The 18,780-nt window shown below is 32.8% G+C and overlaps 1 protein-coding gene across 1 annotated transcript in view; it reads right to left on the bottom strand.

Moving 5' to 3' along the window:
• Window positions 1-15,029: 15,029 nt before the first annotated feature.
• PCDH11X (protocadherin 11 X-linked) overlaps window positions 15,030-18,780 on the bottom strand; it is a 78,388-nt gene continuing 74,637 nt past the window's right edge. Inside the window, exon 5 of the mRNA XM_047765631.1 lies at window positions 15,030-15,509. Coding sequence (XP_047621587.1) covers window positions 15,465-15,509 — 45 coding nt within the window. The 3' untranslated portion in view covers window positions 15,030-15,464. The remainder of the gene's footprint in view (window positions 15,510-18,780) is intronic.

Raw genomic sequence — 18,780 nt, 5'->3', positions numbered from 1 at the left:
AAATGAAGAAATCACTTATAATCATTTATAAAGTCTCAAAATTGTCAGAATTCTGTCATTTTATTTTATTTTATATATATATTTTTGCCTTTTAGGGGTGCACTCCCAGCATATGGAGGTTCCCAGGCTAGTGGTCTAATTGGAACTATAGCTTCCAGCCTATGCCACAGCCACAGCAACATCAGATCCTAGTCGCATCTGCATACTACACCACAGCTCGCAGCAATGCGAGTGGGATCCTTACCCCACTGAGCGAGGCCAGGTATACAACCCACAACTTCATGGTTCCTAGTTGTTTTTGCTGCATCATGACTGGAACTCCCTGTCATTTTAAATAATATACAATTTTTAATAATAAACAATTTTAAATTTTAAGCTGACGATTAGAAAAAAATTAGAGATGTATTTATCAAAATGCTAAAAGGGGTTAATTTTGAATAGCAGGCTTATAAAATGATTCCTATTTCCATCACTGTATTTTTTTCTTTTTTTAAACTTCTATCATAAAATTTTATAGACAGAAAAATTAAGTGTAGTAGAAATAAAATAATTGTGTTCCTGAGCTGAAAATCTATAAACTATTCATTTGAAATTTTATGGATGTGCAATTTGATTTGCTAAACCAATATAAACAACTTAGCATTCCAGGTGTGATGGAAATAAAACACTTTAACTAAAAAATTATTTAACAGATTCTAAACAATGTATAATATAAAGTTTCAAAAAGCTTTTTAGGCAATTTAGTTTCCATAGCATATGAATTCCAATTATGTTGAACCTAGACTCTATTAAAATTTCATCTTAATATTTTACTTCTGGATACCTATTTTAATTAGAACTATGCTTTGTAAGATAGTCATTCATGTATATGGAGATAATAAGGTAAAATGGCTAATATTAAAATCACATATTAAGTCAGATTCTTAACATTATATTATAAACTTTCCCCTCTAAAGTTGTTTATTCATAGTTTCAAGAATAAACAGTCTTGCTCATATCTCCCTATGCCTAAGGAAAAAGAATTTGAAAAAAGATAAGTATATATTTAATGCCATGCATAAAAACTTGAATTTTCTGAGTTTTTAAACTACATCTGAACAGAGGCATTTTGGGTCCTATGCCAGAGGCAGAACAGTGGACAGGAAATGACTTGAAACTGAGAGGCCAATCTTGGTAAAATTCCAGACAGGCCGCAAATCAGTTGCCTGAGCCTGAGCAAATCATTGAAATTCTGAGACTCAGTCTCTCAATTTGATTTGCAGTGTGAGGATGACCCTAAAGATATCTTGTTCACTAGGTAGTTGGGTGGATTAGTTGAGACAATCAATGAAGGGTCTTAGCACTTAGTAAGTGCCTGTTATGTGCCAGTCACATTTTATAGGATATCTCTTTTAGTTTTCACAACTCTATGAGTTTGACGTTATTATAGTCATTTTAATGGATGAAGATCCCCAGACTCAGAAACATTAAAAAGTGTTATGCAAGACCCAACAGCTAAAGACCATAACGTCATGGTTAAAGCCCACATTGCCTGATTTGGAAGCTAATCCCCTTCCTACTGCTCCAATGTGCCTATCCAGAGTAGGCAAGAACAGTTTTCTCCCCCCCACCCCACTTTTTTTTGAGAAGACTCACTATAGCACTATCATTTCCAAAATGGCTCTTACATGTCACTGAAAGCTGTCTCAGCTTCCTTAATTAAATGCCATACAAACCCATGGTTTTAAATAATTTGATCTCATGTGTTTCTAAACTATACTAAGAAATACTTGGTATAGCTTAGTTAAAGAGTTACAAAGTGCACTTCAGAAACACAGGAGTCTCCCAGTCTCCCCACATAATCACAAGCTGGCCACTTTGGGAACTTGCATAAAATATTAATAGAGCATTTGTAATCAAGAACTCATCATTTTCAGTGTCTTGTGAGGGAAGAAACCTGAGTGTAGAGCATTTTTAAAGACTTGTTTAGTTTTACTGATAATAATTATCAAATGTAAATCTCTCATTTTTCAAATACTATTTGAAACATCATCTAAGGTTCTGAAAAACCCATCATCTTCATTTTGCACGTGAAGAAATTGAGTCTCAGAGATGGTTAAGTGATCTTCCAAGGTCATAGCAGATTTACTACAGAGTAAAGCTTAAACTTCAATCACTGATTCCTACAACAGTTTTATTTTTATTAGTTTCGCTTTTTCCACAATTTTAATACTATTCAGTATCACTTCATACAGCAGTTATTCAGGGCACAAAGTTATCACAGACTAAATAGGTTGGGTATGTAGTGGTAAGAATCTTGAACTGGAAGTCAGGAGCTTAACATTCATGACCTGATTCTTTAAAAATCTAACTGTAGGACCTAGGGCAAATCACTCTCACATTTGGGAGTCTTATCTTCTTCATCTAACGTTTTATGATTCTAACACTAAATTAGTGTTGTCAATAGTTTTCGCCAAACTTTATTTCCAACAGCCACATTTAAAAATTCATTCACCTACAACTGAAAGGATTTTAAAGTTAACGTTACTGCCTAGAGCAATACTCAATAACTCTGCTCAGGCTCCTGTAAAGAAAACGCATGATAGGGTTCAAAAGGCAAGATTGCTGTCTGGGTCAGCTTTAGTTAAGCAGTTAATAAAAAATATGGTTGTCTAGATTCTTGATTTGAAATAGCTGTGATGTAGGGAAAGCACAATTAAATTGTTTAAATTGAGCTTAGGCAAATTTTAGAAGCTCCCTGAGACCCAGTTTGTTTGTTTGTTTGTCTTTAAGGGGTATGATACCAATAACATCTATCTCACTGTATTGTTCCAAATATTAGATGAGTTCATCAACGTGGAACAGACTTACATTTATTAAGTGTCTACTTTATGGCAGACACTGTACAATGCACGTTTTTATACCTAATGTCTTCAAATCCTCACTTAATCCATTTAACTGGAAAATATGGTACAGCCTAATATTATTCCTAGTGCCTAGAAGGGACTCGCCAAATTTTCCTTGAACTATACCTTCCTAATTTCCTCTTTTCCCTTCATCTTTATTTTCAGAAGTTAATGTAGCATGGGCATCTGATATATATATATATGTTCCCTGATTGTTATTAAGGAATTAATGCAGCTTCCTAAGTGCTAAACTGTTCCCATTTGAAAAAACAAGTATTACGTAATATTTTTTAGGACATATTGGTCACTGTTAAAAATTAGTGTTCCTTTAGCTACATATGAATTGGCAAAACTAGGAAGAAACAAAATACTTTTTCAAGTTTTCCTATGTAATCCAAAGTTAATCATTCTAAATGACTAAAAGAAATTCATAATGTATTTGAGTTGATAATTTTAAATACTTTTTATAACTATCTGGTGGTCCATATTTGATATATATTTCTGGTTATTTCCAATACATCTCATATGGTTTATTAGGGATTCATAACTATACTGAATATTACAATGATCCTTTTTATTATAAATTGATATAGAAATTAATTCATATTTGGTGACACACATATATACTCTTCTCTCTCAAACTCATCTTGTGGCTCACCAAACTGCAGGACATTAGAATCATATTATGTTTTAAATGTTGCAAAGGTGGAATGGAAAGGGAACTTTCAAAGTTCAGTTCAGTTAAACACTTTTTGAATAGCTGCTATTTTCAAAGTTTATTCAGGAGTTCATATATTGAGAGTGGAAATAGATGGAAGAAGAGAGTCTTCGTTGTCTATCCTATTTGCATTTTTCCAACTGATCTATTCACAGGGAATTATGCCCCATAGCTTCCAGAATGAACGTGGTACTTGCTAAGCTTATGAAAATCTTGTAATGAGAATCGTCTAAAAGATCATGTCTGAGTTTAAATACTTGTGGATGAGTCCAGGAAGGGGCAAAGAGAGTTGGGAAAATCTACACCAGTTTACAGCTGAGAAGAAATTTAATGAGAAGGTGGTAAAAGTGAAGAACCTCTGAACTTCAAAACAAGAGTTGTGGGGGCCATAACTCTGCCAGACATGACGTAGAGAGGAAGGAGAACTTGAGAGTTACTTAGATCTAACCACAGCTTCTCCCGGCCACTTACTCTGAGATAAAGAACTGTTATATGTAAGGTGACTAGCACACTGCTTGACATAAAATAGATGCTCAATAAAGTTTGGTTCTACTGTCTGCCAAATAGTAGAAGCGGACTAGGATATCACATATTCTCTGAAATAGAAGCAGGTCACAGATGTAACAATATAGCCCATAAAGGTTATAGGAAATACTACAGATCTGGGAATTAGATGGTCAGCATAATATAACCAGAAGAGTAAAAAGTATTTTCAACTATTCAAGTAAATGTCTAAGTAGCTGAAGTTTTTCTCCTATTGGATTGACAGAGTTTGGATAAGAGACCAGACACATGTTCCTATCTGAATATGGGGCTGCAAAAGTTTCCCAGAGAATAGAGAGGACAGACCAACAGCATATTCCCTTTATGCAATAAGAGGATAAGTATCTCTCAGTGGGTCCAATACTTCCCATGCTTATATATGAAAGTCCACCTTGGGTTCTAACACATTTTAGTAGCCAGGCCAACCTGAAGAAGAAAGGAAATGCTGACAACTCTATTTTCAGAATTTTCTCTTAGGTTTTCATATGAGAAGGGATATGGAATTTTTCTCTATGAAAAGTAAAATGCACCATGAAATTTAAAATTTCATACACACATGCTAAGACAGTTATGGTAGGAATACAGTTAAGGCAGATTTAGCATATAGCTATGGTAATTTTTGTTAGACTGATTTTACATAGGATTGTTCCCAAGAAATAAATCATAGTTAAAAATAATGTTTTTTGGCTCTAACAAATTAAAAATGAATAATATGAATAATAATCTTCCCTCTGCCATGATAGAAGCACTTCAAAAATATATAAAAAAAATACAAATATGAAGAGAATGTTTGTTCAGTAGAAATGTGGCAATGTGTTACTCATGTTATTGAGTCCTTAGCCTTGTCTTTATATCCAATCTTCCACTTTATTACCTGTTTATATTATATTCTCCAGGGATATGTACTGAAGAAAGTAGCCACTGACTTTAATTTGAAGAATGTTAGTAATTGCTTTTATTTTATATGGGAAAGTTGGAAAACTCTCAATGATTATAACTGAGCTAAAAAACCATGTGCCTGCTCATGATTATGTTTATACACTTTACATAAGGAGGTGAAATAAATAATGAGTGGTAGAATGGAACCATCATCAGGTAGAATGGAAATGTTTTGTAGTAATTCCAGCATCCCAATATAAGACTATTTAGCAAATATATGAAAGACAAACCAAAACAAAACCCAAATCCCAAGGATGTTTCCTGCATGACACTTAGAAAGTTTTTTCTGTTACATTGAGGACAAAAGAAAAAAGGGCTAATGTGAGAACTATGTGGTTTATTTTCATCTATTTCTAGGAAGCAGGTGGCATACTTGTTTCCAGTATATGTGCCAAGAAGTGCATTACTTAAAGATAAGTGTGTGTGTGTGCATACAACATAGGGATATATGGTTTCTGAATTTTCAGAGTAGCTCTATCATGTTATAATTTGGATATTATCTACATTTAATATCTCATGGTTTTCTGCGTCTATGCTGTTTTGACAAATTTAATAAATTTGACTTTCAATATGAGGTGAAAGGGATAAAATGATTTCTATCCAGGATGACCATTTTATCTCAGTACTTCTGTGACAGTTTTTATATATATACGAGCACATTTTTTTTTTGGCCACACTCGTGGCATGTAGAAGTTCCAAGGCCAGGGATCAAACCTACACCACAGCAGTGACCTGAGCCACAGCAGTGACAATGCCAGGTCCTTAACCTGCTGAGCCACCAGGGAACACCTAAACAAGCACATTTTAACCAGAGTTCCCAATATCTGTTACCATTCACTAGAAAAATTTCCTCTGAGAAGAAAAACACATTTTTTCTTGCCATATTTAAAAGAAATGTCACATTGAGATGCTTCTTTTGCTAAAATGCCTAAACGCAGTATGTGGTTCTTCAGTATATGGACTACATTAAGATCAACGAATGGGGTAAAATTTTCCATTGATACTTTTCATTTTAAGTGCAACCTCTGGACAGGAAATAAAATAAGAATCAAAGTATCTGAGGTAATTATTACAAAATATTCTAGGATTAGTGGAGAAAAATGATATGACATCAATTTTGCTGGAAATAGTTTCCAGAAACTACTGTTTGAAAAGTTTTATGACCTACTCATTTATTGACACATTTAATTTTACAAGAATTATGTAAGGTTAATGTTAAGAAACAGAGAAGAGAAGGTCCTGCTGGGGCACACTAATATTGTCTTGGGAGCCCTAGGACATGGATTCAATTCTCAGCCCGGCACAGTGGGCTAAGGATCTGGTGTTGCCACAGCTGCAGCTCAGTTTGAGGCTGTTACTTGGATCCGATCTTTGGCCTGGGAGCTCCATATGCCGCGGGGTGACAAAAAAACAAAAAAACAAAAAAAAAAAGAAAAAAGAAACAGAAAAGATATTGAAGAAAGAAATATCCAGGCTTCTTCCATTTTTAATAAAATCATAGGTAGCACTCTTTGATTTTTATCATATTCCATTTTAAAAAGTATGTTTTCTTGCCTTATTTCCACAATTACATTTCCAACTCACTGACCATGGCTTATTTTTGTTGTCCACACAGAAGAATCTTAACCAATGGAAGTGCTCAATATAATTCTGGTAAATTGTTCAGATTTGTGGAAGCATAAAAGTACATAACATAGTCAAGGAAAAAGAGTAGTAGGCATGACAAAAATATAGGGTGCATGGAGTAGTAGGAGATAAGGATGAGCAAATAGACTTGGTTAAAATTGTAAAATCCTTGAAAAATACAGTAATGGTTTTTATTCTATATGCTATTGGGAAAGGCTTGGAAGATTTTCCCCCATAGGCTTCACTTGATTAGATCTGTTTTAGAAAAAAGTATTATGGGTACAGGATAGAAAATAAATTGGACAAATGAAGGTAACAAGCAGAACAACCTATTAGTAGTGGAGCTGATAACTCATAACGAAGACGTAAATAAGGAAGTGGCAGAGTTCCTGTCGTGGTGCAGTTGTTAACGAATCCAACTAGGAACCACGAGGTTGTGGGTTCCATCCCTGGCCTTGTTCAGTGGGTGAAGGATCCAGCGTTGCCGTGAGCTGTGGTGTCGTTCACAGATGTGGCTCGGATCCCGCGTTGCTGTGGCTCTGGCGTGGGCCCGCGGCTACAGCTCTGATTCGACCTCTAGCCTGGGAACCTCCATATGCCATGGGAAGTGGCCCTGGAAAAGGCAAAAAGACAAAACAAACAAACAAACAAACAAAAATAAAGAAGTGGCAAAGGGGAAAATGTCCAAAGCACTGTAGAGGCAAGATTAAAAGTATTTGGTTACTATTTGGATGTGACTCAGGAAAATGTTGATGACTTTAAGATACTTCCTGAAATGGGTTAAGTATATGCTTGCTCAGTTCAGATTTCAAGAGATTTGGAAAGAGTATCTACTTACTACATAATTGTAAGGTACTCTACTAGTGATGTTCACACACACACACACACACACACTTCTAATTATTATGATAAAACATTTTAATTTTTCTCATTTTTTTTTAACATTGTATACTCAGGGATTTTCTGCTCTAGAAAAACTGAAAGTTTTTTTTTTTAACATACTTTTCTCGGATAAAGGGATTTTTACACTACTTGCAACCAGGGGAATTCTTTTATTGTCCCACATCTCTACCTACCCTTTATAACCCACCCTTCATCATAACCACCACTATTCTCTACATTGCTTTGTTCATAGGAGGAGTTTGAGAAATATTCAACTAATTTCACTTGAACTCATGGTAAACTCCATTATCTAGTATGTTTTATGAAAAACAGTAGTTAATAAGTAGCACCATATTACCAATACTCAAAGTATTTGAATACAATAAAATGCACAGAACTAAAAATTTTAGTGAATATGAATCATTTCTATATACTTCATTGCTTTGGGTTAATTGGAAAAGACCAGTAATCTCCCAATGTTAGTGATGAAGAATGAGAATATATAAAGTTCCAGTTCATACAACTCAGATAACAAGACATACCCTGAAACTGTAGGATATTAATGCACTAAAATGTATTTTAGGATCCCTGATGATGTTAATGAAATTGGTAGCCTCTACTGTACTGAAGTAGCACTTCAAAAAATATCAGAAGATTTGTTATTGGAATGCAGAAACAACTTTATTTGTATGTATTTCACTTAATACAGATTACACACACTTTATGCACTGAAAATACATCAAATACAACCAGTGTTGGTATCAACATGTATTCTAGTTGAAAGATGCTCTATGATTTTCACTCTAATATATTCACACATAAACCTGTTATTGACTTTTTTAAATTACAGCTACAAGTAAAGCAAATCAAAGTTTTAAGAGAGAATGTTTGTGAATGCTCTTGCATTTTAAATCTTCACAATTTTAATGTTACTTTGCACAGCTTTTCCTCAATTGCAGTTCTTAATACTAACTCCATTCAAAAGCAGAAATGACAATAAATTGTACACATTACCCAATCAAAAAACTGAATCTATCCTCACAAATATTTCCATGAATTAGGTCAATCCACAGTCCACACTGAGCCATTTATAGAAGTGTATTTTGTATTTACATACATAGATAATATGTATGCCTATATATGATAATGGTAAATCCATATCTTAGCATTTGATAGAAACATTAACACACAAAGTTGCAGATTTATGAACTGAAAATCTGACATTGTACAGAGAACTAAGAGAGAATTACTTATTTCATTTTTGGTGCCAGAAGTGTTGAAATTAAGTAAGGTATTAATGCAAATAAGGAGGGTTAATCTAATGGATTCTTTTCTATATGTTTTTGATATACCAGCTGAGCAGAAGTTGACCATTACTGCAGGCAAATTTATCTTAGCTTTTTTGTATACAAAAGAAGTAGAATCTACACTGGTACTTACATAGGAAAAAATGGTTTAATTTTTACTGTATAATTTAATGTTACTGGATCTGTGATCTTTTAGAAAACAGGGAAACTGTTACATTTGAGGCAAATAATCTGATTGAAATTATTTAAAAACACATGAGCACATATTCAGAATCACTGGATAGGACAGGTATTTTATTAAAGAAAAGGTGCTGTATAAGATGACATAAGGGATAAAGGATGGTTAAAGTGTGTAAGTGAAGCATGAGTTTAAAAGAAGAGAGAATAACTTTGTAAATGTAGATGTATGATCTCTGAACAAGTTGTCTTTAGGTTAAAGTTTATAGTATTTTTTCTGCTAGAAATTTGAAAAACCTAAATACACACATATACATGCAAATGTATGTGTGCTTATACATACTCTAACCCATTTTAATCCCACTGTATTAGAATTACATAAAGATCAAATCAAAATGAATTTTCCTCTGGTTTGACAATTAGGTCTCTTATTTTTTTTTTTTTTTTGCCTTTTCTAGGGCCGCTCCTGCGGCATATGGAGTTCCCAGGCTAGGGGACTAATCGGAGCTGTAGCCACCGGCCTACACCAGAGCCACATCAACTCGGGATCCGAGCCATGTCTGCAACCACAGCTCACGGCAATGCCGGATCGTTAACCCACTGAGCAAGGCCAGGGATCGAACCTGCAACCTCATGGTTTCTAGTCAGATTCGTTAACCACTGCACCATGATGGGAACTCCTAGGTGTCTTAATTTTAAGACTTTGGTATGTTTGTCTTTTAAGTCTCACACCTAAAAAGAATTGTTATGTACCTCATCATTTCTATAATTGGTATGCATTTTGAAATAAATATGTGTACAGTCTTACAAACAACTACAATTTATATATGTAAAGTTGAATTATAGTACCGTGAAGAATTTTGTTGTTAAATGTTATCAACTGCTCTAGTGTCAGATAATTTTCTAGAGCACGTCAATTTTTTTCTCCTATCTAAAATGAAATGATTATAATATTATTTTGTAGTACTAGATAAAATCTGCAGCTTTATAAAGTCAAACAATTTTTCAGGTAGACAAAATATTCCCATGTTCACTGAACATGCTTCCAGATATTTTGGTATCATGTAGACAAAGCTATGATACCTGGAGGAGAACTGAGCACCTTCTCTTGAATAATTATATTTGTGTGAAAAATGTAATTATTCAATTTGAACATCATAAATAATTTATATAATTTTTTACCAAAAGGGACCCAATACATGATTATAAGTGAGTGATCAAATAAATAAAATTAATAATGAAATATAATTTCTCATTTAGGAATTCTTAAACTAGTTTTCCAAAGTCCATGCAATGTTTGTGAGTTTTTTTCTTCCTTGATTATGAGATTATATCTGTGTTTACATGCCAAAAGAGCTGGTTAGATTTGTGGGGGGGGGAATTACTCTGAGGCTGTGACACTGAACAACTATTTGAGCTGTATATTTGAATTATTGGACACATGTTTATGTAAGTTGATAGTATTTATAATCAATTCTGTTTAGTTATAAAGTATCATTGAAATGGTGATCTGCACTGATTTTGAAATTGAGATTAAAACTGGTATGTGATAAGACAAGTAAATACATTTTAAAATTTATTTTATGAATTTCTGAAAATGACTTTCACCAGTGCTGAACATTCATTTATTTCTAACTACCACCAAATAGAGTAAAATTGGTATTAAATTTTCTCTAAGTATCTAATGAAAACATTATTTTGTTATCCAATGTTTTTACCAAGTATTAAGACAAAAAGGAAAATGCTTTTAAAATGCATTTCAAGGAGAATAGCATTTTATGAAGTAAATCAATGAATAATTAATAAATACAAGGCTCCAGGACAAAGGACACAAGTGCAAATATTTCCAGAATATACATTGAAATACCTCATTTTCCTTACTGTGTTATTTTGACTAGCTGAAACATAATAGAATGTGATTTTTTTCACTTCACCAAAAAAGGCTTACTCCTAATTGGATGGTACCAGTGTATGTGTAGATAATTAAATATAATTAATCACTTAAAAAGGACAGTTAAAACAATTTTAATTGAGAAGATCTAGAATATGAAAAAGGTGGTGTTCCCACTGTGCCTCAGTGGTAACAAATCCAACTAGTATCTGTGAGGATGGAACCCTGGCCTAACTCAGTGGGTTAAGGATTCAGCGTAACTGTTACTGTGTGCTGTGGTGCAAGGTCGCAGACATGGCTGGATCCTTTGTTGCTGTGGCTGTGCAGCTCCAATTGGACCCCTAGCCTGGGAACTTCTATATGCCGCATATGCAGCCCTAAAAAGACAAAAAAGGAAAAAGAAAAAGGTAAGAGTTGCTTATGAGACTTTTTGGAAATAATTAGATAACTTGAATGTTCATTCCAAGGCAAGTTTTGGCTGATATTAAGAAAGCATTCTTAATCAGGCGCTGTGGTGCAATGGGTAGCGTATTGGACTTCTTGATGGTATTCTTTTTAATGAAAAAGCTTTTTCATCAAGATTGGGTATTTTAACTGAGGGGAGATTAGTCTTATGATGGAGATATATAGTATGTCTCTGTATTATGCCATCAACTAATTAGGCTACACTATTACATAATGTCTAATCATATATTTATAAAATAAATAATATGCATAATAAATAACCACTATGTGTAAAAAAAGTTTTTCAAGTATAGTTTAAAATAAAAAAGAACAGAATATGTCTGTAATTTTAAAGTGCACCAACTCCAGAGGTTAAACAGAATTACTAAGCAAGTTATAAAGAAAAACTTACTGGTATAGCTTAAAATAAAAACAAAGATCTAAAATCCTCCATTCAAAATCTACCCACAATTTTAAAAACCCTACTCCCAATTCTAAATAGCACATAACACCATGGTATGAACACCCATAATGTATGAAAAAATAAATTGCACAATAGTTCTTTTTTTAAAATACTAGTTATACACAACACACACAGCTTTATATTACTGCAGCACCTTTGAATATCTTAGAAACCTAAGTCTAAACAATATTTAAAGTAGACAAAAACTAAGTTACATAAAACCTAAGGAAAACTGTCTATTACACAAGAGCACCTATAGGAAGCTTTTACAGATTGTGGCTTACATTTATATAAGATTATTTAGTAGAGCTGTTTGTCCTGAAGCACTTCTGCTGCAATCAGGCTTCTTTTCACACCTAGCTAGATGCACAATTACAAAAGCTAATTAAACAGTGAAAAGTGCAGGTGACAAACTGTAGAATGAGACAATATTATTTTGTGTCAAAATAAAAAGATTAGTAACTATTGTACAAAATAATGATTGATTGATTGAATCTTAATTCAACTTTTAAAAATTATTCTAGAGTATAGGTGTTTTCAGTAATGATGTGGACATGACAGTCAGCAGAGAAAACAGAAGTATATATAAAGGATTTATTATTGGACAGAATTTAAATTGCTTTATAATTTTTCCAATTTAAATCATTGAAAATAAAATTAATTTACGAAATGTAATGGCTTGAATATTCTACTTCTAAAAATAAACTTTTATATTTAATGTAAAATAAGAAAATGTATTTCAGCAGCTTTTTTCAAAAAAAGACCACCATGAATTTTAATCAAATTTGAGCACCTATAGCGGTGAAAGTGTACAGGCCATTGTAGTTCATCAATTAGTCCCTAAAAGTTTATTTTATGACTAGTCTTAAAATTTGCTTTCCTTTTGTTTTTCTCTATACACTGACTAGAATAAGAACAACAGAGACGGTCAAGGACACTTCACTGAGACTATTCCAGGAGTCTATTACAACAAGAGATGGGAAGATATCTGAGAACTTATAGGCCAAACATGTAACAACAAAAATATTTAAATTAAAAGTTTCATCAAATCAACTGATAAGAAGGAAACAAGTAGGAAAATGCATGTTTTTGTTTTCTCTAGCTTTTGTCTAAAACTAGTTTCAATGCCATCCATCTTATTCTCCAATAATATTATTTCTGCAAGCATAAGCAAAGGAAAGATCAAAGGTAGTTAATAATCAAAAGCAGAATCCATTTTCATCTATGGCCAAATTCTAAATACAGTTAAATCTCAGTCATTATTGGTTTATATGGGTAAATATTTTAGTCTCAAAGAGCAGGAAAGAAATCAGTTCAGAAGTTCCTTTCTCACACAAGTTGTATTCTGAGAGATGGAATCACTTGCAGCTTTAAAATAAAGTTTCTATTTTCATCTTCTGCAAAGATGACACCCATAAAAATATTGAGGAATTTTTTTTTAGAGATTCTGGATAACTCTTTCAAGACACTTTCATCTTCATATAAACAAAGGAGTGATTAGGAATTTTCCTTATTACAGTCAGAAAGGAAAAGGTCACAGAAGCAGAAGAAAAATGAGATATTCTCCTCTAGCTCACAAAATGTGCAGAAAAGGAGACAAGCGTGGCCATGACACAAGCATTTAAAATGTGTTTATATAATAATTACATATACAAATGGTCATGAAGCCACAGTAGTCTATCACAGGACAAGTGAAATATTGATTCATTTTCTTGGGCATCATCATTTTGTTCACAATTAAATTGAGACTACGAATTTTACTCTTAGTACATCTTGGTGCCTGCAGGGTACTAACTCTAAGGGCATAGTAAATTGGCTCAATTTTGACATTCCTTGAAACGATTTGAATTAAACTGAAATATCTATCAGGAAAAAATGGGGGAGGAATTTCAAAATTATTCTATATGAATAACTTTCACAAAGGTAAAGTTTAATTTTAAGTATTATTATACAATAGTTATTTATAAGTATGTAACACAATATTGTAATTTATAAGACATATCTCACTACCAGTAAAAAAGTTACACTCACAGTCATTATAATTAACTAAGTAATGTTTAAAAAGCCAGATAGCAAGCATGTTCAAGGAACTTGACGTTATTAGAGGTACTAATTCTGTACTGAGTAAATGGGAATGTTGAATTTTAACAAAAATCTTTTCAAAATCCTGCCCATATATTAAATATCCAAGAATTACACTAATCAAAAATGCTAAATAGAGCATAAACCTCTTCTAAACACCTTTACACCAAAGAACAAGTAATACACTAATTTAATGTACATACATATAGACCAAATCCTACTCACACTTTGCAAGATAAAATGTAACACAATGAAGCATTTGAATGAGAAGTCAGGAAACATATGTCATGATTATAAGGGTCCTTTATACTCCCTTTTTTTTCCCTGAAAAATCATGTTTTTAAAATATTCTGTTAGTACTAGTACTGTTATTAACTTATAAGCAGCTTAAAGAATACAGTGTAAAATTGGGACACTTCCTTCCTCAATAAGTTTAACGTACACCCAATTTGAGGCATTTAATCATTTGTGTAGGAAAGTAATTAATCAAAATGGTGTGAAGGATGAGATAAAGGGCAAATTACTCAAAGTAAAGAAATACATTCAGTAATTTGATGCCAGAGAAATAAATCTATTTAGCTGCAACTCTAGTATCTTACATTTTTCTAGGTAGTTTCAAAATTAAGATAAAATCTTTCAAAATATCCTATTTAAACCCTTGACTCTACTCTCATATGACTAGAATTATGAGACTACTCTCATATGACTAGTATTATGTCATTATGTAAGATATATCAATACTTTTTTCCCAAAATATTGGGGAGTATAAAGAACTTTTACATTCTCCTTTTGATAGATTAAAAATAGATAAAGCTTCTTTTTCAGTATTTAAAGAAAAAGGAAACATGATCACAACAAAAATATCTTTAATGATTAAAGTAGTGGAACAACATGATTTCAATCAACATAAAAAACATTGAAGTTATTTTATATCAGCTAACTTTTAAGAAAAGTGATGGATAATTATAATTATTTTTTCAACACTATATAATGAGAATATTTTCAAAAAAAAATGCTAAAGTGTTTTGTTGTTGTTGTTTGCTTTTGGTATTAAGGAAAATCTCTTGCCCTGGATACCTTTCAGAGGGTAGCTTGGATAGTTCAGCTTCACTTCCAAACTCCCAGAGATGATCTTTAAATTCTTCAGCAATCAGACAGGGCAAGTAATTCCATGTTTTGTGATTGATATATTAACCATCATTTTGTACACCAAGACACATTATATCACACTCATTGACATTCAGAGCAAGCAAATGGAGACACAGCATGATAAAATTCTTTTATTATACTGCACTGTTTCTTCCGCAAATTTTAAATTTCCATTGCAAGATTATAGCTAAAATGAGCACAAGGCTCAGTGGGACAAAATTTTTAAGGTGGTTTTTGTTTTGCTTGCCTTTATAGTGGGAAATTCAGGTTACGAAATTAATGATCTTAGCCAAATTTTGAAATCACAAATCATTGGAATTTTTTGGAAGGAGAATGGAATTATGTTGTTCCTAGAAAGTTATATCTCACTGTAGATTTCAATAGTTGGTGTCCTGGAATCAGTCTAGGACAAGAAAAATAAAATGTTATCAAAATCAGATGGTTTTGTTCTAGGAGTATTAGTTGCCAAGCATGCTACACGGCTAAAATTCACATTACTAAAATACAGACGCATAAAAATCAAAGTTATGGGATTTAACAGTAGTGAATACCAACCCTACTCCAAGCTAACTCAGACTCCTCTTATCATTTTAAATCCGTGTATAATATCTACATTCATATAATGGTGAATTTTTTCTTTGAAATGAAGTACCTCAAATACATGTGACACTGTGCTAAGACAGTGACTTGTACATAGAAGTTCCTTTCAAAGTAATAAGTTCATTTTTATTCTCCTATTTTTGAAATATATACCTTCACAATATTATAATGTGAGAGCTTTGTTAAGCAAGACTTGGTTTTGGCATTATATCTCTTTTATACAACAATTATCAAAATTGATTCTAAATGATTATTCTTACTGTTTTTCTAGAGTTGCACCAACCAAACAATATCTGCTTGCTCTGAAAAACGTTAACAGAAAGTAAAGAGTAATATCATCTTCCAAATTTCATTTTTTTTTGTCTTTTTAGGGCTGCACCGTGGCATATGGAGGTTCCCAGGCTAGGAGTCAAATCAGAGATGCAGCTGCCGGCCTACGCCACAGCCACGGCAACACCAGATCTGAGCCATGTCTGCAACCTACACCACAGCTCACGGCACACCAGATTCTTAACCCACTGAGTGGGGCCAGGGGTTGAAATCGTGTCCTCATGGATACTAGTCAGGTTTATTACCACTGAAGCCACAACGGGAACTCCTCACATTTTTAATTTCTACTACTGTATAAAAATGCCTTCCAGAATATCTGTAAAAATTTACATCAAAAGGAGAATCCATCATATTCCCCAGGTATATATGGCTTTATGCAATAGATACATTTCTATCTGATGAATGTACCATATTTTTTTCAGAACATAGGTCAGAAAAAATAAAAACTATAAAATGTATTTGATTCCATTTTTAAAACATGAAATTTCTGATAAATCACCTTATATCTTATAGCCTACTAGAACCATTTCATTTCTTCACTTTCATATTTCTGTTCAGAGGGGTAATGAACTAAAAGTAAATATCATCCTAAACCATCTTTTTGAAAATACATTTCTCACGTTGTTTAAAATCAATTGAATATAATTCTGCCTTCTGTTAACAGTAGTATTTTATTCCACTGTCAGAATTTCCTTAAGGGGCAATGAATTTTATTGGCTGACACTTTTCCCCATTTTGTAGGATGTTTCTTTAAAAAGGATACACCTACTGTATTTGAATTTTTATAAATACATGAGTTCATTTTCAGTGCTTACTTACCTTATTAGCATTCTGTAACATCAGTGAATATAAGATGCCTCTCCTGGCATTAATCAGAAATTGAAGTGTGTATAGAAAGGGTGAAGAACATTGCAAATGTAGCACAAAATACAAGGATTCAAATTATTTTTAGTATCATATTAGTCTAAGTTCACTAATTCATGTCCAGAAAATATTTAGTAATTAATCCAAAACATCTGTGAACCAATAACATAAAATGTACAATTTACCTTTTTTAAGGTGTGAGAAAATAGAATACATCATCTGAGAACTCACTGATTCCAAGATAGTCCTTTTAACTAATAAAAACCCAATAATAATCAAGAATTTATTTTTATTAGCATTTACTTTCCGTATTTTGCCTATGTCATTAAGTTATTGTCCTATTTCTTAGCTAAATAAAATGGCATAATGAAAAAAAATTAATTTTATTGACTTTTTCAGGATTAAAAAATATTCAAAAAGGTAAATAAAAGAGGAAGATATTTGAAAAACACCTCAATTTTTTCCTTTGTCTATGTTATAAACAAAAACACACCATGATGAGATGTTAGGCATCTATGTTTGCCACCCATTTAAGATCCATCTTGGTCAGAAAATATGGGGCTGCTGTGAACTGTAAAAATAATCACTGCCCTATAAACTCATTCTAAGCATAACAGAAACTCTCCACAAAAAGAGTAGGGTTCTGTTTTGCCATTTGCAATAGCATAATTATGAACCTATCGTAAAAAAATTCACGCACAACTGAATTAGTACCTTACTTTCTTTTCACTGTGTGATTAAGAGAGAAAGGTCAATGTTATTGTGTAATTTAATCGTGAATATCCTTGCGTGATGTTAATTCCTAAAACCATTGCCTAAATTATGGTAAATTGTTTTCATTGTTATTTTAAATCCTGATAGACTTCTTTAATATCTCTAACTTTGGTGAGAGGGAACCTATTTTGACTCTCACGTTACTACCATTTTATTAAGCCTGAATGGGTTTCCAGAAGTCTTTATTCACTGAAACTTAGATGAAGAAGACCTTGTTAGGAGTAACACAGATGAAATAATAAAGTCAACATGTGGTGTTGACTTCGATAGAAAAAATAAAATTTCATCACTTGACTTCATTAAGGTAATAACCTTACTTAAATCATTTAGTTATGAATTTCTAGATACATTTTAATTCATTTCTCCATAGAATACAGATAAAAATGACTGTATAAACTCTGTTTTCATAAATTTATTGGGTTTTAAATTATCATATACAGATTTATTGGGTCTTAATATGCTCATATTTCCCTCAGGCCCATTAGAGAAAGCAAGCATACTTCATTTTCCAAAAATCATTATCTTTTAAGAATGTCTACTGAAGGGTTCTCAATACCTTGCATAGATATGCAAGTACTCAAATAGATATCTAAAATAGAAACCTCATATATATTTCATCCTCTGGCTTGGAGATGAAAGTGAGTAGCATGGCTTCATTTTCCTAATCACATTTTTGCTACATGGTGTCAATGCAGATTTGATGAACTAGAGTAATGGTGAGCTCCTAATCTGAAAATGACACTCTCTTTTCATTGTGGTGGTTTGAGGAAATGGTGGGTAGGGAGAATATCTTGATGTTATTTGATTATCTTGGGTAGACACATATTTGCCCAAGTGAAGCTGGAAGTCTCAGCATCATTAAGATCTGCTTATCAGATTCCAAAAGGCTTTACTGTGATGTATCTAGCCCTGACTCTTCTGCCCTCATGCACACAATTATTACTGAGGACAGTGTCATGACCCTTTATTTTGGAGTTTTTCCAGGATATTCTCTAGCAAGAGGTATCACACTGCCATCTACAGACAACACTTCCCCTATTATAATCATCGTTCTGCACCCAATTTTCCTACAATCAGGAGTCATTTTATTCTGATTTTCTGCCAAA

The sequence above is a fragment of the Phacochoerus africanus genome, chromosome X, assembly GCF_016906955.1.
Source record: "Phacochoerus africanus isolate WHEZ1 chromosome X, ROS_Pafr_v1, whole genome shotgun sequence".
NCBI classification, from domain to species: Eukaryota; Metazoa; Chordata; class Mammalia; order Artiodactyla; family Suidae; genus Phacochoerus; species Phacochoerus africanus.
Note: the sequence above shows the minus strand (reverse complement) of the source record. Positions and strands in the feature narration are given on the sequence as shown.